Raw genomic sequence first — 27,056 nt, 5'->3', positions numbered from 1 at the left:
AATGCAAAAGGATACAATATACTGTTTTCTGTACATTTATTACAAAATATTACAAACATCTCATACTGAAGTGGTACTTCATACACTGTGTAACGCATGCTGAGCCAACACGCAGTGTGCACATATTGGCTACAGCTTTCCTTTTTGTGTGCAGTACACGGAGTTAGTTTAAAGTTCCCTTTGGGATCTAGGCAAAGGATTTTAAGGAAGGGGTAAATACAAGCAGTGACCGCAGGGAACCGTCCCCTCCCGCGTATCCAGGCACAGCTCTCAGCAACGCTCCCAGAAATGACGGAAGAGACGAAGGCAGAACCAACCCGCTGGCGTGCCACCCTCACCCAGTAAGGTTTGATCTCATCTGCATTTGCACCTAATTAGCTATTTTTCTGCTTTGTTCCTGGTGTGTATTAATTCAGTGTGATACTATAGACCGTGTTCTTTCCAGTTTTAACGTTTTCATATGCTAGGTGCCACCTTTCGTTTCGCTTCACATTCAGGAAGCTCCAGTTGAAAGGGTCAGCCCCTACGAACCCTTGTCCGTTTTGTCCACAGCATATTCTCAGGAAGAATTCAACCTGTCTATGTAGGAAATAAATTAAACTACTCCTCCTCCCTCCAGAAAGAAGTCCAGGATAGATGGGTTTGTAGGGTGTGTTTTAATACCCATCCTGACAGTCATTGTCATCGTAATCGCCAGCGTGTTTGTTGTGATAGACACGGAGCCTTCGTTTCCGCTTCTCGCTCTCCAGGCTCCTCGGTAAGCTGTCGTCGCCGTGGCTGGCGGACTCGTTCGTGGCATCCTCCCTCGAGTGACTGTCCTCTTCTGCAGAGTGACTGCGGTCCTCTTCTTTGGAGTCGCTGTTATGGCTCTCCACCGATGTGCTGTCTTCGCTCTCGCGGGAATCAGCGGTGGGGCCCTCTTCGCTGCTGTCATCCTCGTGGGACGCGCTCTCAGCTGACTTGCTGCGAGACGGTGAGTCCTCATCAGAGATGGAGTCATTCCTGCCCTCTTCCGACTCCAAGCTCTCCTCAGTGGATTCACTCTCCTCTCTGGATTTGCTCTGATCCCCCTCGTCTTCTGCGGATTCACTGTCAAGCCCAGACGGCTTGCTGTTGTCCTCAGCCGACTCTGTGTCTTCCTGACCCTCTTCAGACTTGCTACCACTGCGTTCATTTGATTTGCTGAGCACTTCTTTGGAGTTGTCTTCCTGTGGTTCCCTGCTGTCTTCATCCGACTGGCTGGCAAGTTCCTCCCTGGATTTGCTGTCCACATCTTCTCTGGAGCGGCTGTCCACATCTTCCCTGGATTTGTCAGCACTGTTTTCCTTCGATTGACTGGTAACGTGCTCTTCAGACTCACTCCTGTCTTCTGCAGACTGGCTGTCTTCTCTGGAGTCAGCGTCTCCTGCTTCCACAGACTTGCTGTCGTCATGTTGCAGGCTGTCATCCTCTTCTGAGTCGTCGGGCCCATCCGGGAGCTCTTTGCTGCGGGACTCTTCCTCTGATTGATCGCTGACCCTCAGCACCGCCTTGCCTGCCTCCCAGCTGCTTTCCTGGCTGCTCTCCTTGGACCGAAAGGCGGCGCGGAGCCCTTTGGAGTTGCTGCCAAAACTATCAAAGATGGATGGGTCATCGCCCTGCATTTCTTCGTTGTCAAAATCATACCTCTCCTCCTGGCTGCTGCTGTCGCTGTCGCCTCCCCTTCTGTAGGTTCGGCCATACCTGCTGGCAATATAGTTTCTGTACTCCCTGTGATCCAGGCTTCTGCTTTCACTGCTGCTGCTGCTGCTGTCGTGTTGTTTTCTGCTCATAACAGTATCCCTGCGGTCCCCATTTTGGTCATTGTCACCAAAGGTGTCGTGTTCACCCGCTTCGTTAGGGCGAACGGTGTAAGTAGGGCCTTCGCCCTTCTCCTCTCCCTCGTTCTCATCAAAAGTATCATCTCCGCTGTCGTCCTCCTCATCTACGAAGTCACTTCTCTCCCTGTAGCCCCCTCTGGGGAAGAATCCAGTGGGTCTGTAGAAAAGCCCGTTGCCTCCAACGTTGTAGTTTTCAGACCCGTGGCTTTCGGCGTCATAGTAGTCTTCCTTGTCACCATTATCAGCATCGTGCACATCCTCCTCCTGTAGATGTGATAAACGAAAATTACTGCAAAGGTTTGTATTTCACAGGCGCTATCAGTATTCTTCGCTATGCATCCTAAGCATTACTCTGACTTGTGCCAGCGCCAGTCCAGAAAAACCTGCAGCGCTGAAGAAATGCAGCTTTGGAAATAATTTGGCCCAGGATCCATTAAGATGTAAATCTAACAGATAAAAGTTATCATCAAATAGAATGGTTATGGTCACATTACTCCTTTTGATACTTCAGAAATCAGGAAATATATTCCCTAAAAGCTCCCTGACCTAATTGGATATTACATTAGGTACATTAAGGATGAACGGAGGACTGTGTGTGCCACAAATCCGCTCAAAGCAGGTCAGGAATTCTATTATTTTTTAACTGCCGTATAATTACCAAAATCCTCACTTTCAATCCAAAGTCCAGTTCAAGTCTTCAGTTCAAGAACTCCATTCACTGAAGTGAGATGAGATTTAGGGTCAGATTCTTACACTCCTGTATTTATGGTGAGTTCAATCTCACTGCGGATATTTATAGCAAATCATTCCACTGGGTTTGATAAATAAGGCTTAATATGATGTAAGCAAGCAAAATCTTGTTCTCTCTCACAGTCCTTAGCTGAAAACAGTATCTGATCCAGTAAGAAAATACTGTCTTAAAATGAATGGTCTGAGCTATATCTGTAACAGAACTGCACATTTGCTGCTTAAGACATTTTCCTGGCAGACAACTGGCAGAACAAGAGTTATCTTTCAAGCACACGGTCTCAATACAGAAGAGCTCAGGACACTCACCAGGAAACGCTTCTCATCCAGGTGTTGGCCAAGGCTATTTTCATGTTCGTCTTCTACCTCATCCTGGTCACTCGTGTCCTCATGATCGACCCAGTTCTTATGCTGAGCCTCCCTAATTCTGATTCTCTCAGCACCACCGTTGTGCTCGGCGATCTCTTCATCAACGTCATTTCCATCTGCCGGATCCTGGTCATTGGAGTCCTCCGCAGTGTCCATCTCTCCCCTTTCTCTACTGGTATGAAGGCTTCTGTCATCCCCATCATCCAAGCCAGCCAGCTCATTCATGTTTTCTTCGCTCGCTGTGTCCTGGATGCAAAACATTATAAAGTATTTCTGGTTAACAAAATGTTAGTGCACATTTACTGATACTGCTGTAAGACAACATGTGGCTCCTAAGTCATGTAAGCACTGAAGGCCATTTTTAGTTGCACATGACTCGACACTTCCCTTGTTTTTCATGATGCAAGAAAAGAAATCACTAACAAAAAGCAACTGATTTTATTCTGCAGCCTTTACTAGGTTGAAAAGATATAGGCACAGATGCATTTTTTGACTTCCAGCACATGCACTTTGAAACAGTTCTGTAAGGTTTTTCTACAGAAACAAATTTTGTTTGATAAAATTAAAGAACGTTTTTGTTACCCTCAGATGAATAAATTCATTAAAAAAGAACAATCGTTCTTAATTACGGCTAGATATTGTTTAGGACTGTAATCTTAAATGTCAGTGTAGAGACAAATGCAGAAGCACAAGAAGATTTTGAACTCTGAACAGCCCCAAACTCCGGTGGCTTGGCACACAGAAGTTCCATTCTTTAGGACCGACACAGCGTGACGTGTCAGATGAACTGAGGATACGTAGAGGGAGACTGGACTTCCTCCTGTTCAGGACCAGAAAGGTCCCATTTAGCCTTGCAGCAGGAAGAAATACCAGCGTGAAGGCTGTAACATATCAAACCCACAGAAGCAGCTGAATTGCTCTGTGCCTTGCACTGCCACAACCGCAAGGGAGAGCTCTCTATTCCAGCAGAAAAGGAGGGCGATTTAGTCAAACTGGCAGAGCTTCAGATGCAGGCAGGCTCAGCGTAAGCACAGCTCCTCAAGGAACAGGTTAGTGGATGGCACCAGCTGTGGACACACATTTATCGCTTGGCAATAACCAGTCGGAGGGATGGAGGTCTATGCGTGCTTGTAAAATTAGCTGAAACCATCCTGACTGCAAAAGACTCTGGATAAATGGGTACAGCTCAAAGACCCACAGAAGTGGCAGCTCTTCACTTAAGTGACTGCTCAATTCACTGTGGTTGACACAGATTGCTTTACAGGTTATTTCCAGCTGAAACACTGCAGGCAATTGACTTACCTCCTGCTCTTCAGAGCTCCTGGGATAAGCAGACATGTGGTTAGGCACCTAAACACATTGAGGAAACATCTTATGAATGAACAGCAGTTGTACAGGGGGCCTCAATTATGTTAAAATGCTGAGGGCTGGGGTTGAGTATTTCTGTAACCGATACTTACAGGGTGAGCGTAGGCTAAAGCCCAGAGGAAGATTATCAAGAACATGGTCTTCATGTTGATAGTAGTCCCCGGAGCTGCAATGAAGTGGATACGTTAGAGCAAAGTATTTACACAGGCCCCTAGGCACAATTCAGCCTCACAAAGCATGACGGCGCCTAAAGCACACAGCAAAGCTTTCCTAACTGACATAACCTTGGCCATCTCAGCACTCAGTGCCCAACCTGAGACTTCAGAGGAGTGGAGTATTTCTCCTCACGTCATTAACTTGGCTCCCAGGATCTCTTACACATTAACTTTCCTTTGATTAGGAGTCTGAAATACTCGAAAATGCTCTTGAAGTTTTTTTTGAACTCTGTCAGGGAACAGGAAAGCTCGTCAGAATTTGCCATTCCCGCAGCGATATCACCTGCAACCCAGCTAAGCTCAGCACCAGGGACCGGAGCTGGTGCCGCAAACGGGCAGCGCCACAAGACCCCGGGCCACAGAATTACATCTCCCACCCACGGCACCATAAAGCATCCTGCGGCCTGAAAGCAAAACAGCAGAGGAAGATAATCACGTGCAGAGCCCCAGCTCCAGCAGTGCTGCATCAGTTTGATGACACAGCAAGCAACGCTGCGGCACAGAAGTAACGACAGCATGCCAAAATGCAGAAATTGCAGCAGTTACTACTGCAAAAGGTGCAAAAACACCTTAACTTCTGCAATTTGCAGCAGGCGGTATCTGTCACCCTGGCAGAGACCATGCTGGAGCTGAAATATTTGGCTCCGCGAGCTGGGTGACAGGACACTGACTGACAGCCCCAAGTCAGCACCACTGTGCCTGGGCACAGAAGCACCAGAGGTTTTTTCTCTAACTCGGGGCATTTCCCTGTCTTATTTTACAGAGCCCCATAAGCACCACAGCTCCCTGTGACGAGTTACCCGCTCTGCCTGTTACCAGGTACCCGTAATTCATTGCAAAGTTCTTCAAAAAAGGAGCAGAGCACTGAGCTTCTGATTTTTTGCCTTAGGAAGCAATACTGAAATCTTGATTTACAAGAGCCTCTTCTACTCCCCTTCCATAAATGGCAGAGAAAAACCCAGAATAATCTGAGGAAATCGAAACCCTTACCTGGCAGCGTCGCTGAAGCCGGCTTTGCCTCGGGCGCTGGGTGCTGGTGGCGGGGGCCGGCCGACCCCTGCGCTGGGTGCCCTGGGCTGTGCGTGCCCCGGGGCCGGCGGGCAGGCATTTAACCGCTGCCGCGCTGGGGCCCGGGCGGCGGGCAGCCAATGGCACGGGCGGGCAGCGCTGCCATGTGCAGAGGCGGCGCCGGGAACCCGGCCTCCCGCGCTTCCGCTAGCCTCCGCCGGCCTCTTTTCCCTAAAAAAAGCTCCTTGTGGTTCCAAAATGACTAGACGGGTTCGCATTTAATGAGGGATTCTGCTAGCTCTTTATTTGGATTGCTAAATTTATCCCATTCACATACCTCCCACTTTTACGCGCGTAAACAATTACGGCGTCACCCACACCGAGCGCCGGACCCGGGTGGCAGCCGGGCTGGGGACGGCTTCCTGCCAGGGCACATTTTGGAGGTAGACAGGCCGGCAGCTCGCGTTTGCCCCCCGAACTGTAGGCAAGCGCCTGCGTGCACCTACTACGAGCAGAGGCTCGCTACCGCAGGCGCTAGCACTAAACGAGTACGTATACACAGATAAACGCACCGACCACACAACGCGACAGGGAATCACGCTGCATCTCGCCACCGCCCGCGCTTCTTCCAAGCGCTTTCCAAAGGGTGAAACCTCTGCTCTGGAAAACACAGGCATCAACGTACGCACACGTCTGTGGGCATGAATAGGCATATGTAGATATACACAGATGTGCATGCCCGCTTTTTATATATACACGAATAGGGACTTCTCTATGTTTTAGCATATAAATTATATATACACGTCTATACATATATATACACGCAGCACACACATCCTTCTCCCCAGTAGTGCCTACTTGCCCTTGATTTTGTGCAGGCCATCTGAACAGGCACTTCAGCTGGGGATGTTTCTCCAAGGAAAGTTACCTTCAAAGGGGGTTAACTGAAGATCAGCTCTATATACCTGAAAACCACGTATGTGCAAACACGCACATGTGCAGATACATATGCATATACATACAGGCACACACGCTGATAAATACTCCTGCACATCTCCACATACATAACGTATGAGAGCACCAGCACACACCTGCCATACACTCTGGTCCTTTCCCTCTCTGATGACAAGGGCAGTGCTATGAGGAAAGCAACTCCCTCTGTCCCTGTCCCCAAGGAGGACAACTTCCTTGCCTTTATTTGGCCATTGCTAAATCCGCCAAGCCAGTAACACACCCCGCTCTGCTAATAAAAACACGCTGAGTATGCAGGCACTTTGTTTTGAAGTGGGCTACGTGTCACCATTCTGCAAGTTCTTCTTTTACAACGGAGCCTTTCTGCAGGCTCCCCTGAGACAGCCTCGCTCTTCTCCCCATGGCCAAGCTGTGGGTGACGAATACTGTTGTACCCCGAGGGGAAATCCTGCAGCAGGCCCAATGTAAATAACCCAACCTGGGCTGCCGACCACAGCTGCATTACGACCACGGTTTCATTACGCTTCATTCACAAGTGGAGAGCGGAAGAGGAAGGTGACTACGTGTGTTTTATCAGGGGGAAAAATGTAAACGATTTCAGCAGCGTGCACCGGGCATTCCTGCTCTTTCAGGTGTGTTTACACTTCCCCCTCTCACCGGAAGAAGGTATTTTTGTTTCCCTGGGTAGAAAGAGGCCTTCACATCGCAGCTGCGGTGTCGCAGCCCGAGGGATGCCAGAGCCTGCTCCGGGGAAAGAGCCGTGGCAGCTCTTTGTCAGGCCGGTGGCAGTGCCTTCAAACCCGGCTTGCACCCTGCACCCAGACAGCTCACAGTGCTGCAACGTCACGCTGCAAAACCCAAGGCAAATTGAAATGAACTGCAGCTAAGAGAGCCACAGCTTAATCCTCAAGTTCACTTTCACTCAAGTTCCTGTAAGTCGCTCTGTCTCTCAGTGCTAAGCGAGTTCTTCCGTAACCTTGAGTCTCCCTTGAGTCCACGCAAACTCGTAGCACTCGCAACATCCCCTTAATGGAGGAATGCAGGTGCAAACATGAGCACGAGGTCAGCTGGAAACGCCAAGGAGCGTGAAGGTGCAGGCATGCCCTGACCCTCTCGGTGCTCTACGTACCTCGCTGAAGGAAAGGCCTCTGAACAAGCAACCAGCTCCAAAGAGGAGTCCTCTTTCTACTCTTTCATGCTTGTGTAGCCTGAGCGGGACCTGGAAATCGGAAAACTTCCTGGGATTCGGATTTTAGCAGTATCTCTGGCCTCCATGCTCCAAGGGGTTGAGTGCCCTAAGGACCACCGCTTCCATAAAGCATCCCCTTTGCTGCAACACAAAGGCTCTGTAAAGCCGCCTGGAAAACAAGACACTTGACATCATGCTGGTGTTAGGGACATTTGTTTAATTTAGTTTCATTCTTCAAAACCTTCTGCTTCTTTCCCCTATTATTAATAGCGAGGTGACACTGTTTACCTACCTAACAAGGGCCACATGAGGATCAATCATTAACAAACATTAGGCACGCTGAAGTACAGAGCACCACAAACAGGTTAGACGCATTCTGCTGATGAATATTACTGCCTGCTCCTATCAGTTCTTATATACAAAAACCCTTGCATCTTGCTGCTTCCCCTGTTATCGTTAAGCATATTTTCTTTAATTCTGGTCTCTCACATACAATGCATTGAATCCTTATTTATTTATTTTTTTTAATCTTTTCATAGCCATCCTGTACCCACTTTTTGATCCATTGGTTCATTGCCTTCATTCTACCTCATTTTTTCCTTGCTGTCTTCTGCTTTCTCTCTTTCTTTCCTCTTCTCCTTCCTCTGTCCCCCTACCCTCACCCTGGGTGGCACCCATGCCTTTCCTTGCTATTCCACAGGTCTTCCTCACGCCCATGGCAGTGGGCAGAACGACTCCCCAGGGGTTCAACAAGCACTCGATCAAACCATTTGCTGTCAAGCGCCTGTCTTCGGCGGTTACTTTCCCTCCTCTTTCTTATCTGTCTATTGCTGTAGATACCGTGGGATGTATTTTCCTCTCAACCTGAGACAAAATTATACCCCTGTCCTCTGCCAGATATGAGTTCACGTTACAAACCCTTTTTTAGGTGCCTTAAACAATTACGATGTTTTTTTTTTTAAATTGAACCTGCATTTAACTCAGCCTCCAAAGACCTGATGTTGCCTTTGTCAAAATGTCGCTGTTCGAGAAAGGGATAAACACCGAGTTTTGCCCATCTGAAAATACACTATGTACCCACCCTTTTTATAACACAGCCAGTTAGCCCCGGACACTTTCAGAAGGTCATTTACTACAGTCGTATCAGATCATGCAGCAGTCGCCACCTCCAGTTTGCTCGTTGTTGGGGCAAAGGGCCGCAAAAGATGCCTCCCTCACCCCAGGCTGCCTGCAATGCTCAGGAGACCAGGCCACTGAACAGCACACGCTCCTCGGACCCCGCTCGGATCCAAAGCCAATGGTAAAACATCAGTGAGCACCTACAGTGCAGGGCTGCTTAAACGGGGAGATAAACCTGCGAACAGAAATATGGTTTAGATAGATGAGGTACCAGGAAAGAGAACTGCTGCTTAGAGATGGGCTATTTTTACCAGCCTAGTTTTGCACTCCTACTCGGGATGACCTCAGGTGGAGGCCATTTTCCAGGTCTCTATACATATAAGACCAACATGGATTCATCCCCCTTCGAATAGCAGTCAAAATCCTGATGTTTGTCAGTTGGGAAGAGAAGGGCACGCATCATCTCATCATGCTGAGGTTCAACACCCTCAGGATGGTGGGCACTATACACTTTGGGGTCTAAACACGTGTTTTCCCAGGACTTGAATTTTAAATTACAGTCAGAACTCCGCGGTGCATGGTCCCCTGTCCACTAGAGTAAAATAATTTACTCTAGTAGTCCTAAGTTGAAAGACCAAGATCTTTCCCCCAAAACCTTTCTAGAAGCAGTTTTCTAGCTGCTTTCGGGGTTGTCTCCTTGCCTGGGAGCACCATCATGGATCATCTTCCAGGTTGCCTGCGGAGGGACTCAGCTTTTCCTCGACTGCCTGTGCACAACCGAGATACTCCTCTGAAATGATCCCGTTACAGCTCTTACCAAATAATGTTTCTGCCTACATCAAAACATGTCAAACCACAGAGCAATTGGGATAATGTAACGCCTTGGGACAACGCTGCTCGTTCAGAAGCTGACCGTACTGTGAGGGGATGTAGGCATCCCTCACCAGCGGCTTCCACTACTGAAGCTGCTTTTGTCAGAATAATAAGGACAGGACAGCCCAACTGATACATTATAACTTTATAAGAAACAATTAAAAACAGTAATATTTATGATTATTATAACAGCTTACAGAGTTGTGAAATGGACAAGCCCTGTGGAAACTCTCCTTCTCTTAGACCCCACTTTTTTCCCCCTGCAGCATGACATGCCCAACACTTCCTGGCATCCTTTGGTTCCACTCCTCCTCCCAATCACAGGATTCCCAGCCCTTGAGTCCTCTCCTTTAATCTTTCAATAACTGCACACAACATGAGGGTACTTGTGAATTTTTGCCTGACCTCTAGTGGCAAAAAATGGCAAGTAACTAATGCAGCCTGCTAAAATTAATGAGATGGGTCAAAATATTTTTGTGGCTCTGCTTTGTCATAATCAGAAATAAAACTGCCCTGACTGTTGAAGTCAAGGCAACATCAATTTTTGGTCCTGAACCCAAATCTACTGAAGTGAATTGGAAATATTTTCACTGATTTCATTGAGCTTATGGCCATCTTAAGTGGTCTTCGTTTGCTGCCCTGCCAAGGAATTATTTTCAAGGTCCTTGGTACTATTGCCAAAAAGTGGCACATAGTTTTTTTTATCGGATCCGTGAATTTGTTGCTAGTTGGAGGAAAATCATGTTACTGGTTGTGCCAGGCACACATGGATACTGGCACAGGCTCTTGCTCACCTTCACACTGTCGCTGTTTCCTTCTGTACTCCAACCTGCCTCTCTGCTGCTCTTTCATCACTCTTGTAATTCTTGACCCCAAGACTTTTCTTCTCTGTATCCCCAGCACCGTCTTCTGCATTCTTGCTCTCAGAGTGTCCATCACACTCTTTGGCATCATCTTCCTTATTGTTGCTATCAGACTTGTCTTGGAAGTGCTATCACTTCCATCACTGGTAGTGGGATTTATTGTTATCACTGCTCTTGCACCCAGTGCTGTCACTGCTACTGGCAGCTCTGGGAACACCCTGAAAAGCAGAAGGAGAAAAGAAGTGCTTCAGAAGTGATGGAGCAGTCACTCTCATCTGCCATCTGCAGCACTGTCAGTGGAAAACAGACTGCTCTCCTACCTAACGTTGGCTTTACCTGAGCGGGTCAGGGAAGATACGTTTCCTCTGCTCTCTTCGGCGTCCCACAGGCCTAGGGGCATGTCTTTTTGACCTGAAAAAGACATTTTCACCCTGTGTGTCAGTTGTATCTCCTAATCATTATTCAGCACACTAGTGAAAAAATGTTAGAAGCTGTAAAATGCAGGCATGGCTTGCTTACCTGTTTTAGTTTAGGTGTAAAGAAGCACTCGGACACATCTTTGATGTGAAGCAAGGGAAGCATCCTACCAGCAACTTGAAGCACATGAAGATTTTCATTGAAGTACAGGCGTAACTGCTTTCCTCTGTCTGCAGGGGTACATGAACAGTTACCTAACACATGTGAAAGAACTGCTTGAATACACAGAATAAATAAATTTGACTTAAACAGCAAAAATTCATAAAGAGTAAAAAAAAAAAAAAAAAAAGCTATTTTTTAACTACACAGAATTTAACTGTTTTTTAAATGAATCACTCAAACTTCCATGAAATAGTTAAGTCGTCCATCAATTGCTGCTGTTTTCTCCTTCTGTAGAAAGTTTCCTGGTAAGGTTTTCCATTACCTTTTTCAGCACTGTATTTTCAGACCTAGACACTCAAACTGCACCCTCAACCCCACCCATGCCCATTTGTTGCTCACAGACGTGCTGTGCTCTTGCAAGTAAATGCAGACATGCCTCACCTGCCTATTGCAATGAGGTGCCAATCCCTACCTAAATCCTCAGGACGTCTGAACAGAATTTAAATGCAATTTGCGTATTTGCTTAAGTTCCTTTGGAAAGCACAACCTACAATTAGAAAAATATGAATCTAAATCTGTTTTAATTTAACATCAGGTGAAATTCACTGACTAGCTTTGAAAACTGTCTCCAAAAGAATAATGCCATAGGGAGTGATTTAACTAAGCTCTGTTCTCCTCTGAAGTCAACTCGCTAATTCCCCATCACCCATGATTTCAATTATCTTATGTACTGAGGTGTGTTTCTATTTCGTAAAGAGCATCAGGAGCAGATTATCCACCCAACTAATGCTCCTATGACAGAAGCAGTAATAGGTTGCTTGGGCATGGTTAAGACTCACAGCTTTGAGAAATAATACATAGCTCCATTGCGCACATGTATGAAAATCATCGCCTGCCGTTGCTTCCTACTCCCATTAGCTGTTCTGTCCTTTGAGATGGCACACATGAGAAGTAACACGGTACGGGAGATCGTGAGAAAACTGGCCAATACTCAGGCTACAAAGGAGGAGGTAGCTGAATCAGAAGAAAGATGACTGACAAGACTAGTACAAAGATGCAGAAAAATATAGCTTTTTGTTCAGACTACAGTGGACTACATGGTGTTCATGACAACAGAGAAAGGATACGAGTGCAGGCAGCGGGAGAGACCAGAGAAGCCAAAATGAAGATAGAAGCTGGCACTGCAGAGGAGAAGGTGATGGATGGAGGCATGTAAAGGCTGTTCTCCAATTTAGAACCCTCAGGATCAAAAACTAAAGAAACTCATATTTTTCCAAAAAAAAAAAAAAGCATCATTCCATCTCTTTCTTCAGTGCACAGTACCAAAAACCAAGATAGTGTCATAATATTTGTCTTCTTAGTGCACTTTTCTTCCGATTACAACTGTCAGTTTTGACAGCAGCACCAAAACCCAAAAGGCTAGAGAAAGAAAAATCACAGTCAGATCAGGACTCAGTGCATGAGCCATCCTTTTTTCAAGCACTACCAGCTCATGGCTTACACGTGGATCTAAATTCCTTTGCCAACTACTTACTAGTGACAGGTGCTAAAATGCAATGTCCCATTTTAAATTTGGAACAGACAGGAAAAACATTGTCTTTAAAACAGTAGTTTTTCTAGAACGTAGCACATTAGCCCTGCAAATTACCCAGCACCAAATCTGTACTGCATTGCTCTGCTTCTTTAAAAGGGGTACTGAATCCTGCAAATTAGCTACGTTTTTCTGTCACTAGATGGTTTGCATGGGCCCAGTCCTACTCCCATTAAATCGACAACAAAACTCCTCTGAGTGAGCAGCACCGCCTTGCAAAAGCAGTTGTTGCACCAGTGAGCAGTGCAACTCCAGCGTGCAGGTTCTTCCAAGGTACAATGTTTCTAAATAAATGAAGGACTGGAAGCTGCGGAGACACACTACTGGTGATAATTGCAGGTGGATAAACCGCAACTAGCAGCTGTGGACACAGAAGGGGAGAAGCAGCTTGTTTTTTTTTTTTTTTTGTCTCCTATGCACCTGGAAAGAATCTAAGCAAGTGCATTTTTCTTGTTCTTTAAAGTCTGAGCAAATATTACCAGCACTTAACAGTGTTAATATGACAAAAAAGCAGTGGCTAGTGATAACGTTTTAGACATTTAAAGAATGGCATTGATATTTAACTCTTCTCCCTAGATAACCACCAAATTGCAAACGGTGTGATACAGCAGATGGAAGTCACCATCCTTGTTTTGCAGTGGGGAATCATGCGCAAGTTTGACTTATATTTGTTCTTTGTACTTCTTGTGTATTTCTCCTCACTGAAAAAAAACAAGAAAAAAAGTCATAGGAACCTCAGTCCTGGAGTCCTGAATAACAGATATACAGGGCCTCTTAACGGTATAGCCATACATTTTATCAAGAAGAACCTTACAGCATCAGGGTAGGATCATTAATCTACTTTTAGATGTCTATGATTAGGCTTCCCTTACAGTCAGGGAAAACAAGCAGTTTTTACGGCACAAATCATTTGACCTATTTTAGATGTCTATTTTAGGATGAAGTAAATTGCACCTGTAAAGTGTCCGTTTCTCTCCCCTGAAATGTCACCAGCTCCGACGCAGACTGTACGTTGTACTGTGCAGACCTTTGACACTTGGGCAGAGAAATCCCTTCCCTGGTGCCTGGTTAGCAGTTCCGATAAACCACCTCATAATTAGCGTCAGTCGGATTTTCTGCCAGGTCCACTTAAAAACCTCAGGCTTTTCACTGCAAGCTTTAGGTGTTCAGCACCTCTGGGGTGGAGGGCTGGGAGGGGAACAAAAAGAATCCCTAAAAGCTAACCACATTTAGGCACCCCAAAATGAACATACTCCAAATAAAGACCATTTTTAGCAATGCCATGTAATAACTCCCCAGGGCCAGAGAGGAAGTCAGTTTTCTCCTTCTGTCTCCCTCTGTCTCTCTCTCCTTGTTGCAAATCCCCAACTCTCATATGTTTTGTCATTACTATGCTTCACCTTAGCTTCATTATTTGCTGTATTTAGCATGAGCAGAAGAGTTTTCCTGAACATATGTGCCTCTGCGCTTGAAATTTCACATTTCCTTCAGCTGAATTAATAACAAAACTCAACTATTTTAATGCAAATAATGCTGGAATCATTTTCAGCTGTTAGCTATTCAGCACCGCGATGAGATGTATCCCCTAGGAGACAGCAGCAGAGCCTCGGCACGCTATTGAAGAATTTGATCTCACACAAAGAGATCAATTATTTGTTCAGTTCAAGCATTTATTATGCCGTATATTGGTCATGCCAAAGATGTGCCGGGCCTTGCACAAACAAAAAACGTGCTTGCCCATAATAATTAAGCCTAATGACGGCTAGACGGATGGCAGACATTATCAAAGATGAGGAATGTGCTGATAGCCTTACCTTGTCCTGCCAAAAGGATGTGACTTGTTCTTTCAAAACTAAACCTGTTTTGCCACTCCCAACTCTTCTGGAGACTGTAAGCACACAGACTTGTCAATAACAATCCTTGCCTTCGGGTTGGGCTGAGCAACCTATCAGGTCAGAAAGGAGCACTTAACTCCTGAAATTAAAAATGACTATGAGTGTAACAGTTCAATTAATTTTTCTAGAGCACAGCCTGAGAAATAGGAGAATCCACCTTTAAATAACAGAGAGGTTGAGATCCAAAACAAAATGTGCACTTTTGTGCAGAAAATCCCTTTTAGAAATAGAGGAAAGAGATAAAGACTTTTTGGTTTCTCTGGAGTAGGAAATAAAGCAGGCAAGAGAATTAGGAGGAAGGTAAAAAGGAGTAGGAGCTTGCCTCAGGTTCTCCATCGATGCCGTCATTTCCTGCTTCAATTTGATGTATCTGTGGGGAGAGGAAAAAAAAGGATGGGGGGAATTAGTGGGTGTTTCAGGTTATTTAAAGAAAAGGAGGCATCAGTGGAACTGACAAAAAACCCAGCTCATTCTGCTGCAAAGCACTGAAGCTCACAGAAACAATTTCTTCTTACAACAGAAAGTCTTCTTCTGCCAGAAGGGAACCCTTTAGAATAGTAAACAGTAAGTGAAAAAGTCTCCACTACTTTCAGAGAAAACAAATCACATTATTCATATAATTCAGAGTTAAATTCGTACCAGTGAATTAAACACACAAACTCGTCGTTCACATAACTCACCAATGTGAGGGACCGCTAAAGCCCCCAGCCCTTATAAAAGGAAGATTTGTGAGAAAGACTCACTGGAATTGCACAAGCTATCGTCACAATGTAAAGAAATACAACAGCAGCCTTCATCTCCTTTAGCAATCTCTCTCTGGAGCAATACAAATGATGAGGAAGAAAAAGATTATATATCAAGTATAAATCTAAACAGGCATATAACTTTCAATATTAGCTAGCTAGCACACTCTGTTAGAGACTCCAGCAGCAACATTTTTTGATCCAAAGCCCCACGGTTCGGATACTATACAGATAAACAGTCAGAACTCCAGTAAAGCAGGGGTATAATAACAACATGCAATAATAAAACAAATCTGTAGACTAATTCACTGACTTGACTGAAAAAGGCAGATTCAATATACTGCCTATAAGGACTAAAGATTTTATAAACAAAAGATTTAACAGTACTTAACTTTGGTTACGGAAAAAAGCTGCAAAATGTGTCATATAGTGATCTTATTCACAACGTTGCGATGACATGATATATGCATTACTGGCCATTTATGACAGAAAGGTCTTTCAAATTTTCCTTTTCAGGATTCTGTTTTTTCTGAATTTTATACGACAAATTGATCTTATCTAAAGAGTCTGCTGATCAAATAAGATTTGGCTGAGGGCCAGTTCTGCTTCCTTTAAACTTTTCAGATAGCAACTTACTCCTACAGTATCCCATTCATTCCAGGGGACCCACCTGAGGGGTCAAGTGACACCCAGTTCAAGTACAAGTACCATAGTGCAGTCCAATAGCCCAGAAAAAATTCCAGTGTGAGGTCTTTCATAAATTCAAGTCAAACTTTATTTTGGTTTGTATGGCAAGTCTCTTCCAATGTTTGCAACCAAACACTGATGAACTGCATAAGGGATCAAGGAAAAAGAAAGCAAAAAATTAACATAATAAAATATCAAATCTATTTTTTGCCATTTAAACTTAGCCAGCGAGAAGAAATCAAATGGACCATATGCATAAAGAGGATCCGTCTTTTAGATACTGTAAGGCAACTAATTAGCATACCTAGCAAGTTATGGACAAACTTAAGTCTCGTCTCTCAATGAGAAGATTTGTGGAGTTTGGGATTTGACCTTAGATTTCTAAATGTGTTGCTATTCTAATATTCTTTGATGCTATTCGTAAAGCAGGACAAGGGGAATATATTTCAAGTGTAAGCTATAGTCTGTCAGTCTCCTTTATGTTGGACTGTTGTTACTTTTTGTGATAATTCAGTTACAGACCTCGGAGTCTGAGACTGAACCTGAGGACTACACAGTATGTGAGACCTATGGCAGCAGACAGTTATTCTGCTTGCTGTGGCATAGACAGCTAAGGCAGGTGAGCAGTCCCTCACAGGAGTTATCCGAATAAAGCACGTGAGACTGTTTCTACATGCTAGTGCTCACCAGAAGGAAAAGGTATTTGTGACCTAATCCGGTATTAGCTGAGCAGCTCTCACTAAGCTGAACTGCAAAATGATAAAAACACAAGATTTTTGCAAAACGATGTTCCTTCCTGCTACAGACCCTATTCCCTCATGTTCCGATTTGTGCAATATGCCAGGTTAGGAAACGCGCGTCTCTTACCTGGCTGCCCAGAGAAAGGACAGTTGGAGCCAGCAGTTCTCCAGAAAAACTTCCCTCTTGCTTGGAAAAAATGTGGGCAACAGCTATATCTTACTTTAGCAGGATGCACTCGGTACCTGCTGAAATTTAAACTCTGTTCACAAAGTTACACACCAGTCACAACTCGCACACCCTACATGCTGCAGGAAGGGGTAGCTGCCGAAGCACACATTAACCTCCCACGCTCCATTCGCGGCTTGTCCCAAGCTCTTTGGTTCAAAGAAGCTAGAGGGCTAGGTTATCATGTTAAATATATAGAATCAGTGCACACAAGTATCAAATGGTGCCTTTAAACCTTACATTTTTGTTCCCATTTTGGTCTTTTTAATGTCTAGGTTTTTGTAGTAACTCTTGTGCCCATGTGGACCCCCCTGCCCAGCCAGAGAAAGATTTTCAGGAATACACTGGTGTAATTGAAGAAATGACTCCATTAACTGCCTCTGATGTGGTCCCAGTACCACAAGATCCAACCTCTGAGACTACAAAAAAGGGCACTTAATGTTTATGCCTTCGAGCAAGGGCTGCCCATTCATGAGATGGTTTCTCTGCCTGAAAACGCGCTCCCTTGCAGAACAGGTATCCGGTGTGCTACGACAGCACGCAAGATGCCTCACAGCACTTAGCGCCGAAGAAGCCTCAACCCACTGCCGCCCATGGAAAGTCAAAGGCAGGGCTGTCCGGCAGCTGCACAGACGCACAACACGGCAAGGGAGCAAGAAGCTTCCGTCTTTGGTGTAGCTGTGGAGCAGCTGGGCACCGCCACAACCTTGTCTCCGCGCGTGAAAGCCACTCCGGCACCGAAGGCTGCGGCACTCTGCACCTTGCTGCAGGCAGTCGTTCTGCTGGCCTTCGGCGCGAGGCTGAGCCCTGCCCGGGAAGTGCTCCTCAGGCAGAAGGGGTAGAAAGGAGGCGAGTCTCCACTCCGTCCACACCCTGAACCACTGAGGCATGTTGAGAGGATGCTGAGACAAGAACGGAGAAACATGCTTCAGTGCATCACGGACAACACAGTGGGAGGCAATGCACTTTGCTCGAGACCGCTGTGTTGCGAGCATTACTGTTGTTGTGAATGTCACTGCAAATCCCTCGCGTTTCACCAACAGCACTGTGCACAAGAGTGCTTTAACCGACTGTCAAAATGAATACATGAGCAACATAAAAATCACCACTGATAGCTCTTAGTTTCTAAGGATGTGAGGTCATTTCATGAGCTTTAAAAGAAGAAATCATGTTTTCCAGAGCTGTGTAATTCACTTTCATGGAGCTCTAAACTACAGAATTCAGAATACAGAAGCTTAATTAAAGCAAGCAATGTGGCTACACCTCAGCTATAATAAAACACGTGTTTGCTGACCAGACCAGGAAGAAAGCGAGTCACGTGTGCAGGAGACACAGGCCACTGAAGGGCTCTTTTCCCAGTGCTATTATAAAATTCTAACAGTGTAATTTTTTCCTCGGTCCTTAAAAGCTAAAAGAGAAACCAAACCAAACCAAACCACCGGTGTGTTTCTTTGCAAAGAACATCAAAAACCCACTGCCACATAATCTGTGACTATGGCAAGGGATGCACTACTGGACTGAAATTTTAGGAAGGTCATTTCCATTGCAGCCATGCATGACCTAGAAGAGACTCCCTGGAAAAAAGTCAGTCCTTGTCAGCAGCATGACGTTCCTCTGGCGCTAGCAACCCTGAAAGAGGCACGCAGGCCGTTCTTATCCCGGAGACCTGGAAAGGCTGACAGTGCAGATGCCTTTGTTTCACGCTGCTGTTGCAAGTACAATGTTCCGGAGTTGCGGAATGGCATCCGAGAGATAAGCAGTGATGTGCTGACTGCACACATCCTCCCTGGATGCCAGGGCCCCAAACATTAAAGCAGGCACAGCCCTTTAAATCTGGCAGCCGGACTATTAGCAGCGCACACACTTGTTGAGGCAGCAGTGCACCAGATGTAAGATGGTTGGCTGACAGATACCAGCCCCATTCCTTTTACATGAGTGAGGAACACTATTTGTGGATAATTCAGTATGTCCCTATTGCTAACTGTTGATCTTCCAACCAGCATGTAGGCAGCACACTTGGTAAACACATGTAAAAAATGCTTCTTAAATGGCTACAGCGCACAGAAATTAGAAACAGAGGCTGTTCAGCCTATTACACTTAAATTTTTAGGGATAGGTCAAGGCTGGTTCCTCTGCAGTTTTTACCTTTCCTCAGCATTTTGATGCATAAGATTCAGTCTCTTTGTGCAGGGCAAGTACAAAAACAGCAAAATACATCCATGACCTGTTTGCATTCAGGCCCAGAGATGCTGTCTGGCACTTCAAGACAAGAACAAGCAATGCTTCCCTAACATTATCGCTGTACTCCCCATTCGCCCTCAGGGCCCAGCATCTCCTGGTCTCCTCCTCAGAACTTCCTAGCCCTGCACTCCAGCTCTCTCTCGGGATCTGATTAATAGGATAACAGCAATACACCCATTACTTCAATTAAATTGACACTGAAATGAAGAAAAGCTACCATTTCATACTGTACAGTGGCAGAAATTTCTAACTGTGCAACACGTCCTACTGCTACATTAAGACAATTGATAATTAGATGTAAATTACTGAACCTGTTCAGTGCTACTTTGCAGTTTGTGCTTCTACTCGGCGCAAGAGCAAAATACATAGAGCAATTATTGGTACGCACAATTATATCCATCACAGCTGAAAATCACAGCTAGCTAGCTAATTAATGCCATTTCTGTCAAATGTTTATTACTAGATAGAGCCTGACTAAAACACAAGGAGCCAGATTCTTAGGTCTTATAAATCCATATTAATCTACTAATCAGCTGACTTGACTAATTTGAAGTTAAGACATCACCAGCTATGGACTGGGTGCCTAGTTTTAGATCTAACGCTTCTAACTTCATACGGACATTACTAAAGATTGCTGGTCTCAGTTAAATGACAGTAGCTTTAGATGCCTGGTTCTACGCTGTGCCAGGAGCTACTATTTACACTGCTTGCATGGCATACCAGGGAGTCCTGGTCAGGCGAGGCAGTGGATGGCTCAAAAACAATAACAACAGCAATAGTAACACAGCAATGACAGTAACTCCTGGTGTTTGGTTACTTATAACTTCTAAAATTTCATGTCTAATATGATGACTTCTATAATTATTCTCAGCTCAGAAGTCCATCTCTTTGGAGGCGGAAGCAATCTCTGAGCACAAGTTGGGGAGGGGAAAGATGTCTTAATGTGAAAAGGCCTTGCCAGCTTTCTCTGGGCATACCAGGATAATACATGGCTTGCCACAGAGAGCTGCCATCGGCCTCACTGCTCCACAACAAGCCCTTATGCTGTTTCTCAAATTTTATTTCAGTGAGTCACAAAGCTATGCCCTGTGCATTTATGATGTGTATTTTCCATAAAAATCCAAAGCATACACCTCTGCCAGCTCATAAGGAGAGGAACCCTGAGCGGATATGAGCACAGAGCCCAAGCACCACCCAGCTCCCAGCCTGAGGCCCTCAAATGAGGGCAAAGTCTTTGTGGTTGCCCGGAGTTAGTCAGCTAATTGCCCGAGTTCAGGTGGACTACCTGGGTTGCTGAAACCAGAGGAGATCCCGGGGGCCAGGGGATATCCATCTCTTCTCTGTCAAATGCACAAGATAAGCACTGCCTTCTGCCAGGACAGAGGCTTCCCGAGGAGCGAGGATGAACCCACTCTGGCTGGACTGCCTTCTCCAACTGCAAGGCTCCTGCAATGCAAAGGAATGCAAGCAAACGCTCCCAAACCGGTCTTTGATGCCTGGTTCACAGGCTCGCTCCCCCCCAGCACTTCCCACTGAATTCACCCACTCCCTAAGTGGAATTTCAGAGATTTGTGTCACAAACAGGCAAAGCAGTGCAACTCTTAGGAAATAAGATAAAGCAATGAGCTGGGCCCAGCTTTGTCCTGATATCAGCTTACAATTGAGTAATATGCTCCAAATTTTAGGTTTGAAATAGGGCCAGCTGCATTTGCATGCCTATCAGATTTCTATAAACACTCTGGTTTGTTGTAGGGGGAAAAATATACAGAAGGCAATGATTGACCTAAATGACTGTATGAAACAGGAACTCCACGAGTGAAAATAAGTGGGTCTGAGGCACATGACTGACTGGAACAGCCCGTGAAGTCAGGAACGTGGTGGGCTACTTGAGGGAAGAAGAAATCTATATGGACAGCCAGACTTTCCTCCTGGAGAGCAGCCAGTACTCTTCTGGTTTGTATACTGTAATTATGCCTCCCTTTTGGCTAAATTTACCACTGCTCAGTGTGGCTGGACAGGAAATATTACCACAGTCCTCCTGAAAGCCTGGAAAAGCTGTATACATACGGTCAATATAGCCCTGACTAATAGATGGGCAGCAATTTGACTTGTACTTCCCAAAGACTGAAGCCATTTTTCAAAAGCTAGCAATATTTTCCTCATTATGAGCCTGATCCGGTGAAGAAGCTAAGCAAGTGCTTGAGTCAGAGCTGCTGAAGAGGTCTAGTGTTTCGCTTATACATAAGCCTGTTTAATTCCCTTGGAGCAAGGCAAAGTCTCCATTCAACATCAGCGTTCTAACCCTCGACTAGGACGCCTCAGAGTACCTTACTCCAGTTCGAAAAATAAAAATAAGTGTGTGTTTCACACTGATTGTTTTAAACCTCTTGGGTTGGATATTTCGGATGCAGTGCTCATTAAATCTCTGCATATCCCTCCCCAGGCTTCAATGAGCCCTGGATCTCATCTCAAACGTTCTCACTGAATGCACTTTGAAAATCCTACCTATTTATGAATAATCAGAAGATACATAATTATAATTCAATATGAGAAAGACTGAGACTTTTCCAACTACCACTGCAAGTAAAAAGTCTGTGCCACAGTCAAAATACCACTAAAATGTGACCATTCATCATGACAAGATTTGTGCACTTCTCTTAGAAATATCTCATACTGGACCCGGCTGGAAAAAGTAATAACAAATCATAGGTCTGATTTGGGAATATAAATTCTGCTCCAAAATTTCTCCAATTTGCAATGAGCTAAATCCCTGAAATGTTTGAGTTGAGATGCTCTCCCCTCATTCTGACAACATTTTTTTGCTCAGCCTTATTTTTTTTATCTTCAAAATGTTAATGAACTGGGGGGGGAGAGAATTCTCAAAAAATACAAGCATACAAAATAATAGTAGGACATATAATATTAAATCTTTGGGACAGGAGAAACACTTTCACACAGTCAAGAAGGCCTATTTCTTTATATCCACATTTCCTCCTGTGGTTACAGAGTAATTAAAATCTCATTGTTTAAGACCAAAACCAAACACACTTATATGGACCACAACATACATTTTGTAGAAGTTTTCACCTGAACTGAAGTCATGCATCACACTGCCTGGGACATGCACAGTTTAACTGGTCTTTCCATGGCAGAGAAGGGAGATCAAACACTGTAAGAAAATGTGTTCAAACAAAAGAGGTAGGAGGAAGGTCTGAAGTTTGATGACAGGATTACCTTTCTGGAACACACACTCCAAATAAGTCGAAGGACCGGTCTAAAGGAGAAAGCAGAGACGATCATTACCTGTCTGCAAAAAACAGTGTTCTTGTGGGAACTGTTTGCACGTGGCTATCTTTATAAATTTCAACTAGAGCATATTAAACACAAGAAAATTTTCTCATGTGGATCTTTCGGAAGCTTAGACATAACACAATACAACCACAGGGAAAACAAAGGCTTTTTTTTTTTTTTTTTAAACCCTCAGGAATCCCAGACCCTAGAGACCACGAAGAAAGCCTGGAGAAAGGAAGACTTTCCCTTGCTGGAAGAGAATTGGGTTAGTGATCATTTAGGCAAGCTGGGCATCCACAAGACCATGGGCCCTGATGGGATGCACCCATGAGCGCTGAGGGAGCTGGCAGATGTCACTACTAGGCCACTCCCAACCATATTTGAAAGGACACGGAGAACAGGAGAGGTGCCTGAGGACTGGAAGAAGGCTAATGTCACTCCAGTCTTCAAAAAGGGCAAGGAGGACGACCAAGGGAACTACAGGCCAGCCTCACCTCGATCCATGGAAAAATGATGGAACAGCTCATTCTGGATGCCATCTCCAAGCATACGAAGGATAAGAAGGTGATCGGGGTAGTCAGCATGGATTCACCAAGGGGAAATCATGCTTAACAAACCTGATAGCCTTCCAGGATGGGATGACTAGCTGGGTAGATGAGGGGAGAGCAGTGGATGTTGTCTAGCTTGACTTCAGGAAGGCTTTTGACAGTCTCCCGTAACATCCTCCTAGGCAAGCTCAGGAAATGTGGGCTAGATGAGTAGACAGTGAGGTGGACTGAGAACTGGCTGAACGGCAGAGCTCAGAGGGTTGTGATCAGTAGTGCAGAGTCTAGTTAGAAGCCTGTAGCTAGCGGTGTCTCCCAGGAGTTAGTACTGGGTCCAGTAGTGTTCAACTTATTCATCAGTGACCTGGATGAAGGGACAGAGTGCACCCTCAGCAAGTTTCTGGTGATACAAAACTGGGAGGAGTGGCTGAGACACCAGAGGGCTGTGCTGCCATTCAGAGGGACCTGGACAGGCTGGAGAGATGGGCAGAGAGAAACCTCATGAAGGTCAACAAAGGCAAGTGCAGGGTCCTGCACCTAGGGAGGAATAACCCCATGCACCAGCACAGGCTGGGGACTGACCTGCTGGAAAGCAGCTCTGCGGAGAAGGACCTGGGAGACCTGGTGGACTGCAGGATGACCATGAGCCAGCACTGTGCCCTTGTGGCCAAGAAGGCCAAGGGTATCCTGGGCTGCATGAGGAAGAGCATTGCCAGCAGGTCGAGGGAGGGGATCCTTCCCCTCTCCTCAGCCCTGGTGAGGCTGCATCTGGAGTGCCCGTGTCCAGTTCTGGGCTCCCCAGTGCAAGAGAGGCATGGAGCTACTGGAGTGAGTCCAGCACAGGGCTACTAAGGTGATGAAGAGACTGGAGCATCTCTGGTATGAGGAAAGGCTGAGCGAGCTGGGACTATTCAGCCTGCAGAAGAGAAGGCTAAGGGGGATCTTAGCAATGCAAATAAGTATCTGAAGGGAGGCTGTAGAGGGGATGGGGCCAGACTCTTTTCGGTGGTGCCCAGTAATGGGATGAGAAGCAACGGGCACAAACTGAAACAACAACAAAAAAGCAGTATTTGGTGTTTTAAGTAACAAACTAGCAACAGCACTACAAGAAAACAAGAATTTACATGCAGCTTTAAATGAGATTGTGCACAGAATACTGCCAAACTACTAAAAAGTAGCTCTTGAAAACAAAGTACTGAACACCATTCACTCAGGATCCTTAAACAGTAAGTTACATATCTGTTCAACATACACATGGATTTCAACAGGAGTTGCATCTTAATATTTTCAAGACCTAGGTTCAGAAGATTTCCTATTTATTCATCCTAGAAATCAATTCAGCTAATTCTGATTCAGATATCAGTTATAAATCTGGATCAACCATTCATTTGGAAGAATATTTTAACACTCTTCCTAGATTGAAGCATTTGTGAATAAAGCTTTTTTCTCCTATTCTTGCTTTGCAATTCTGTACCAATCAATTTACATGCATACATTTTAAATGAAAGAGTAAATTCTACTTAACAAGTATATTCACACACTGTTAAACTTCCAACTGAATGCAATGGTACACCTCAGAAAATTAATGTACGTGCGATCACATGTGCTAGTAACAACCTTTGGACTTGCCGTATTTCCTATTCACTATTTCCAGTGCAAATCGCTATAATCACACAATCTATTTTTCTGCATGCTGAATGCACACAGGGATGTTGCACAGGGGATAATACAGCAGAAATCTTTCAAAAAGGAAAAGATTCACAAGCAACGAATACTAAATAATTATCTTCAAGCACAGAATTCACACTTCTATGTAACCAGTCCTTAACCATTCACTCAAACATGAAGACGCAGAGACTTTCCATAAGCAGATAGGGAACACTGCATCAAACAAATACAGGAGAGATTCTGGCACAGTGAAGATGGGCTTGCTGTTTTCAACCAGCTCTTTTGCCTTCTGCAGTTCCACATCTCAAGCAGATACACAAGGCCCTCCTCCAATCTTCCAGAGTAAGTTCAGGACTGCAATCATTGGTGAAAATTTTCCTGAGGGTTTTTAGTATTTGTGCTGCTTGAAATGCTTATGAGTTGCAGACATACGTATCGTTGAACCTTCTCCCTGCTGTGTGCATTAAATGCCCTCTCAAGTCACATATGTTAACAGTACAGTGTCTGAGCTGCTGCAGCAGCCTCACTGATCCTAGATGTAATTATACAGTATGTTCTGTAGTTTCTTTAAGGAAATTGCATAAACCCCACTGTCTTCTGCAAGACACCTCTCCAGAAACAACAGAAATGGAGAACACAAAGCCCTAAGAGGACCTCCTTCATTAGCCTAGGCTTCTGGAGGGTGGAGGAAGGATCCCTCAAGAAACCAGAAAGACAGAAAACTTTGAAATCCTTTTTAGCAATTGTTCATACGAGATTTGGTTTATCAAATCTACTTTTAACTTGCGTGACAGCTCCAAAGAGTGAATCAAGGCAAATGGTCAAGGACTGTTAGTTACAACAAAGGTGATAACCTACAAATCTGGACTGTGCTTTTGTCACTGCTACACCTCAGAGCCTCACCTTGATCTTTTTGGCGCCATACCTCAGAAATACTCAGGTATTCAATCCCCGCTGTAAGCACTAAGTGGCCTAAATAATGTGAAGACAGCAGCTTCTATTAAAAGCGGTTCAATAGCACTGCCTACTTCACATGATCACTCAACGCACAGTCACTGTTATAAAATCATTCTGGGATCCCAGAATGAAATTTGATTACACTGGTGACGCACACTGGGCTGGAACAAATTGGAAGAAAAAGTATCGATGGAAAACCTTGCACCAAACTCCACAACTCAAAGTACCTGGGCATCCTGTAGCATCACGAGGGCCTAGGCACTTCTCACTGAATAAACAGGGTCAGAATCATAAAACCTGACAAATCTGATCTTTAATCCTCTCAGAACCGTGGGCTTAAGCACTTCACCCACCTCCCAACTATATTCAGATTTCACAGATCTGAACCCTCACCTGCAATAATGCAACTAAGCACGTTCTCAAAAACAGCCAGTCCTTTCTTTCAAGAGATAGGCGGAGGGATAAACTCTCTTCCTTTTGAGAAAAAAATGTTGGCGTGTATGACTTTGGATTAAATCACTTGCTAATTAGATAAACTCGAATGTAACATGGAGCTGCAGGTCAGTGAAGAAAAAACAAAGGTGTAAAAGCATGTTAGCAAACATAAAAATGACCCCAAGTGAATCCTAAAGTGAGGAAAAAGACACCAACACCACGAACATCGTATTCCTCCTAGCGAAGAGCGGGGATGCTGACAGCTCCCCATAACACCCACTGCCGCCACCAGAACGAGGGCCTGAAGAAGCAGAGAAAGAATAAAACTACGAAAACAGATCGAAATTCAGAAATGTTTAACAGTATTAACTTCATTGTTATTGAGACTTTTTCTGTATAGAAGTATGCTAATGGTATTCTTCTTTCTTTTTCTGTAACAATTAAATCTGGACTATTAATGATTAGACTCTTAAGATTTCAATTATACCAACAACAGACTCTGGGCTATATATAAAGTTGTGCTTCTTCTTTGCCTGTAAAAAAGATTTTGAATTTAACTGTATTCATTTACAGGCATGAGCTCATACAGATGTGACTACTGCAGAGATCTCAGCCTTAAACGTATGGTGCTGATGACAGGTTGCTTTTTTCTGGCTGTGGACCTCAAATGCTGAATTTCTGGAGGAAGGAAGGTGACAGTCATAACTTCCTGCAATGTAGTACTTATACACTATGTTCTTTTTGTTCTTTTTTGGTTCTTACTTCCTTCTAAGTGCACAGAGACATAAACGCTTGCTTGCACAGGGAGAAGTTGTGTTTCTATAGCATGGTTCTCCTTTCCTCCCCCTCCTCTGCCCCCCCCCCCCCGCCGTTCCA

The 27,056-nt window shown here is 44.9% G+C and overlaps 2 protein-coding genes across 3 annotated transcripts in view; both read right to left on the bottom strand.

The window, feature by feature from the left end:
- Window positions 1-19: 19 nt before the first annotated feature.
- On the bottom strand, window positions 20-5,688 carry LOC112984730 (dentin matrix acidic phosphoprotein 1-like). Its single transcript, XM_064510378.1, has 5 exons — window positions 5,549-5,688; window positions 4,436-4,509; window positions 4,278-4,325; window positions 2,916-3,221; window positions 20-2,123 (listed from the first exon to the last, which is right to left on the bottom strand). Exons 1-5 carry the CDS (start codon window positions 5,664-5,666, stop codon window positions 657-659), a joined length of 2,013 nt encoding a protein of 670 aa, XP_064366448.1. The 5' UTR covers window positions 5,667-5,688; the 3' UTR covers window positions 20-656.
- A 2,035-nt stretch (window positions 5,689-7,723) lies between these two features.
- Window positions 7,724-27,056, bottom strand: part of LOC135328114 (uncharacterized) — a 44,624-nt gene continuing 25,291 nt past the window's right edge. Inside the window, exons 3-10 of one of the 2 annotated variants that reach the window (XM_064510379.1) lie at window positions 22,519-22,558; window positions 20,570-20,730; window positions 14,970-15,017; window positions 14,567-14,697; window positions 11,102-11,229; window positions 10,919-11,013; window positions 10,514-10,800; window positions 7,783-9,081 (exon numbers count right to left, since the gene is read on the bottom strand). In XM_064510379.1, the coding sequence (XP_064366449.1) occupies window positions 9,047-9,081; window positions 10,514-10,800; window positions 10,919-11,013; window positions 11,102-11,229; window positions 14,567-14,697; window positions 14,970-15,017; window positions 20,570-20,730; window positions 22,519-22,558 (925 nt within the window). In that variant the 3' untranslated portion in view covers window positions 7,783-9,046. Of the gene's footprint in view, window positions 9,082-10,513; window positions 10,801-10,918; window positions 11,014-11,101; window positions 11,230-14,566; window positions 14,698-14,969; window positions 15,018-20,569; window positions 20,731-22,518; window positions 22,559-27,056 lie in introns of both variants that reach the window. The other variant, XM_064510380.1, reaches the window with a different exon arrangement.

This window comes from Dromaius novaehollandiae, chromosome 4 (assembly GCF_036370855.1).
Source record: "Dromaius novaehollandiae isolate bDroNov1 chromosome 4, bDroNov1.hap1, whole genome shotgun sequence".
Lineage (NCBI taxonomy): Eukaryota > Metazoa > Chordata > Aves > Casuariiformes > Dromaiidae > Dromaius > Dromaius novaehollandiae.
The sequence above is the reverse complement of the archived record's forward strand: the minus strand, read 5'-3'. Positions and strand labels throughout refer to the sequence as shown.

What these genes read in the sequence shown, in the direction of transcription:
- LOC112984730 (XM_064510378.1), bottom strand. Translation starts at nt 5,666, where the DNA reads ATGCCTGCCCGCCGGCCCCGGGGCACGCACAGCCCAGGGCACCCAGCG. An exon ending in CTTTAGCCTACGCTCACCCT is followed by an intron (nt 4,326 to 4,435) that starts GTAAGTATCGGT and finishes CAATGTGTTTAG; the next exon opens with GTGCCTAACCACATGTCTGC. An exon ending in TGGATGAGAAGCGTTTCCTG is followed by an intron (nt 2,124 to 2,915) that starts GTGAGTGTCCTG and finishes TCACATCTACAG; the next exon opens with GAGGAGGATGTGCACGATGC.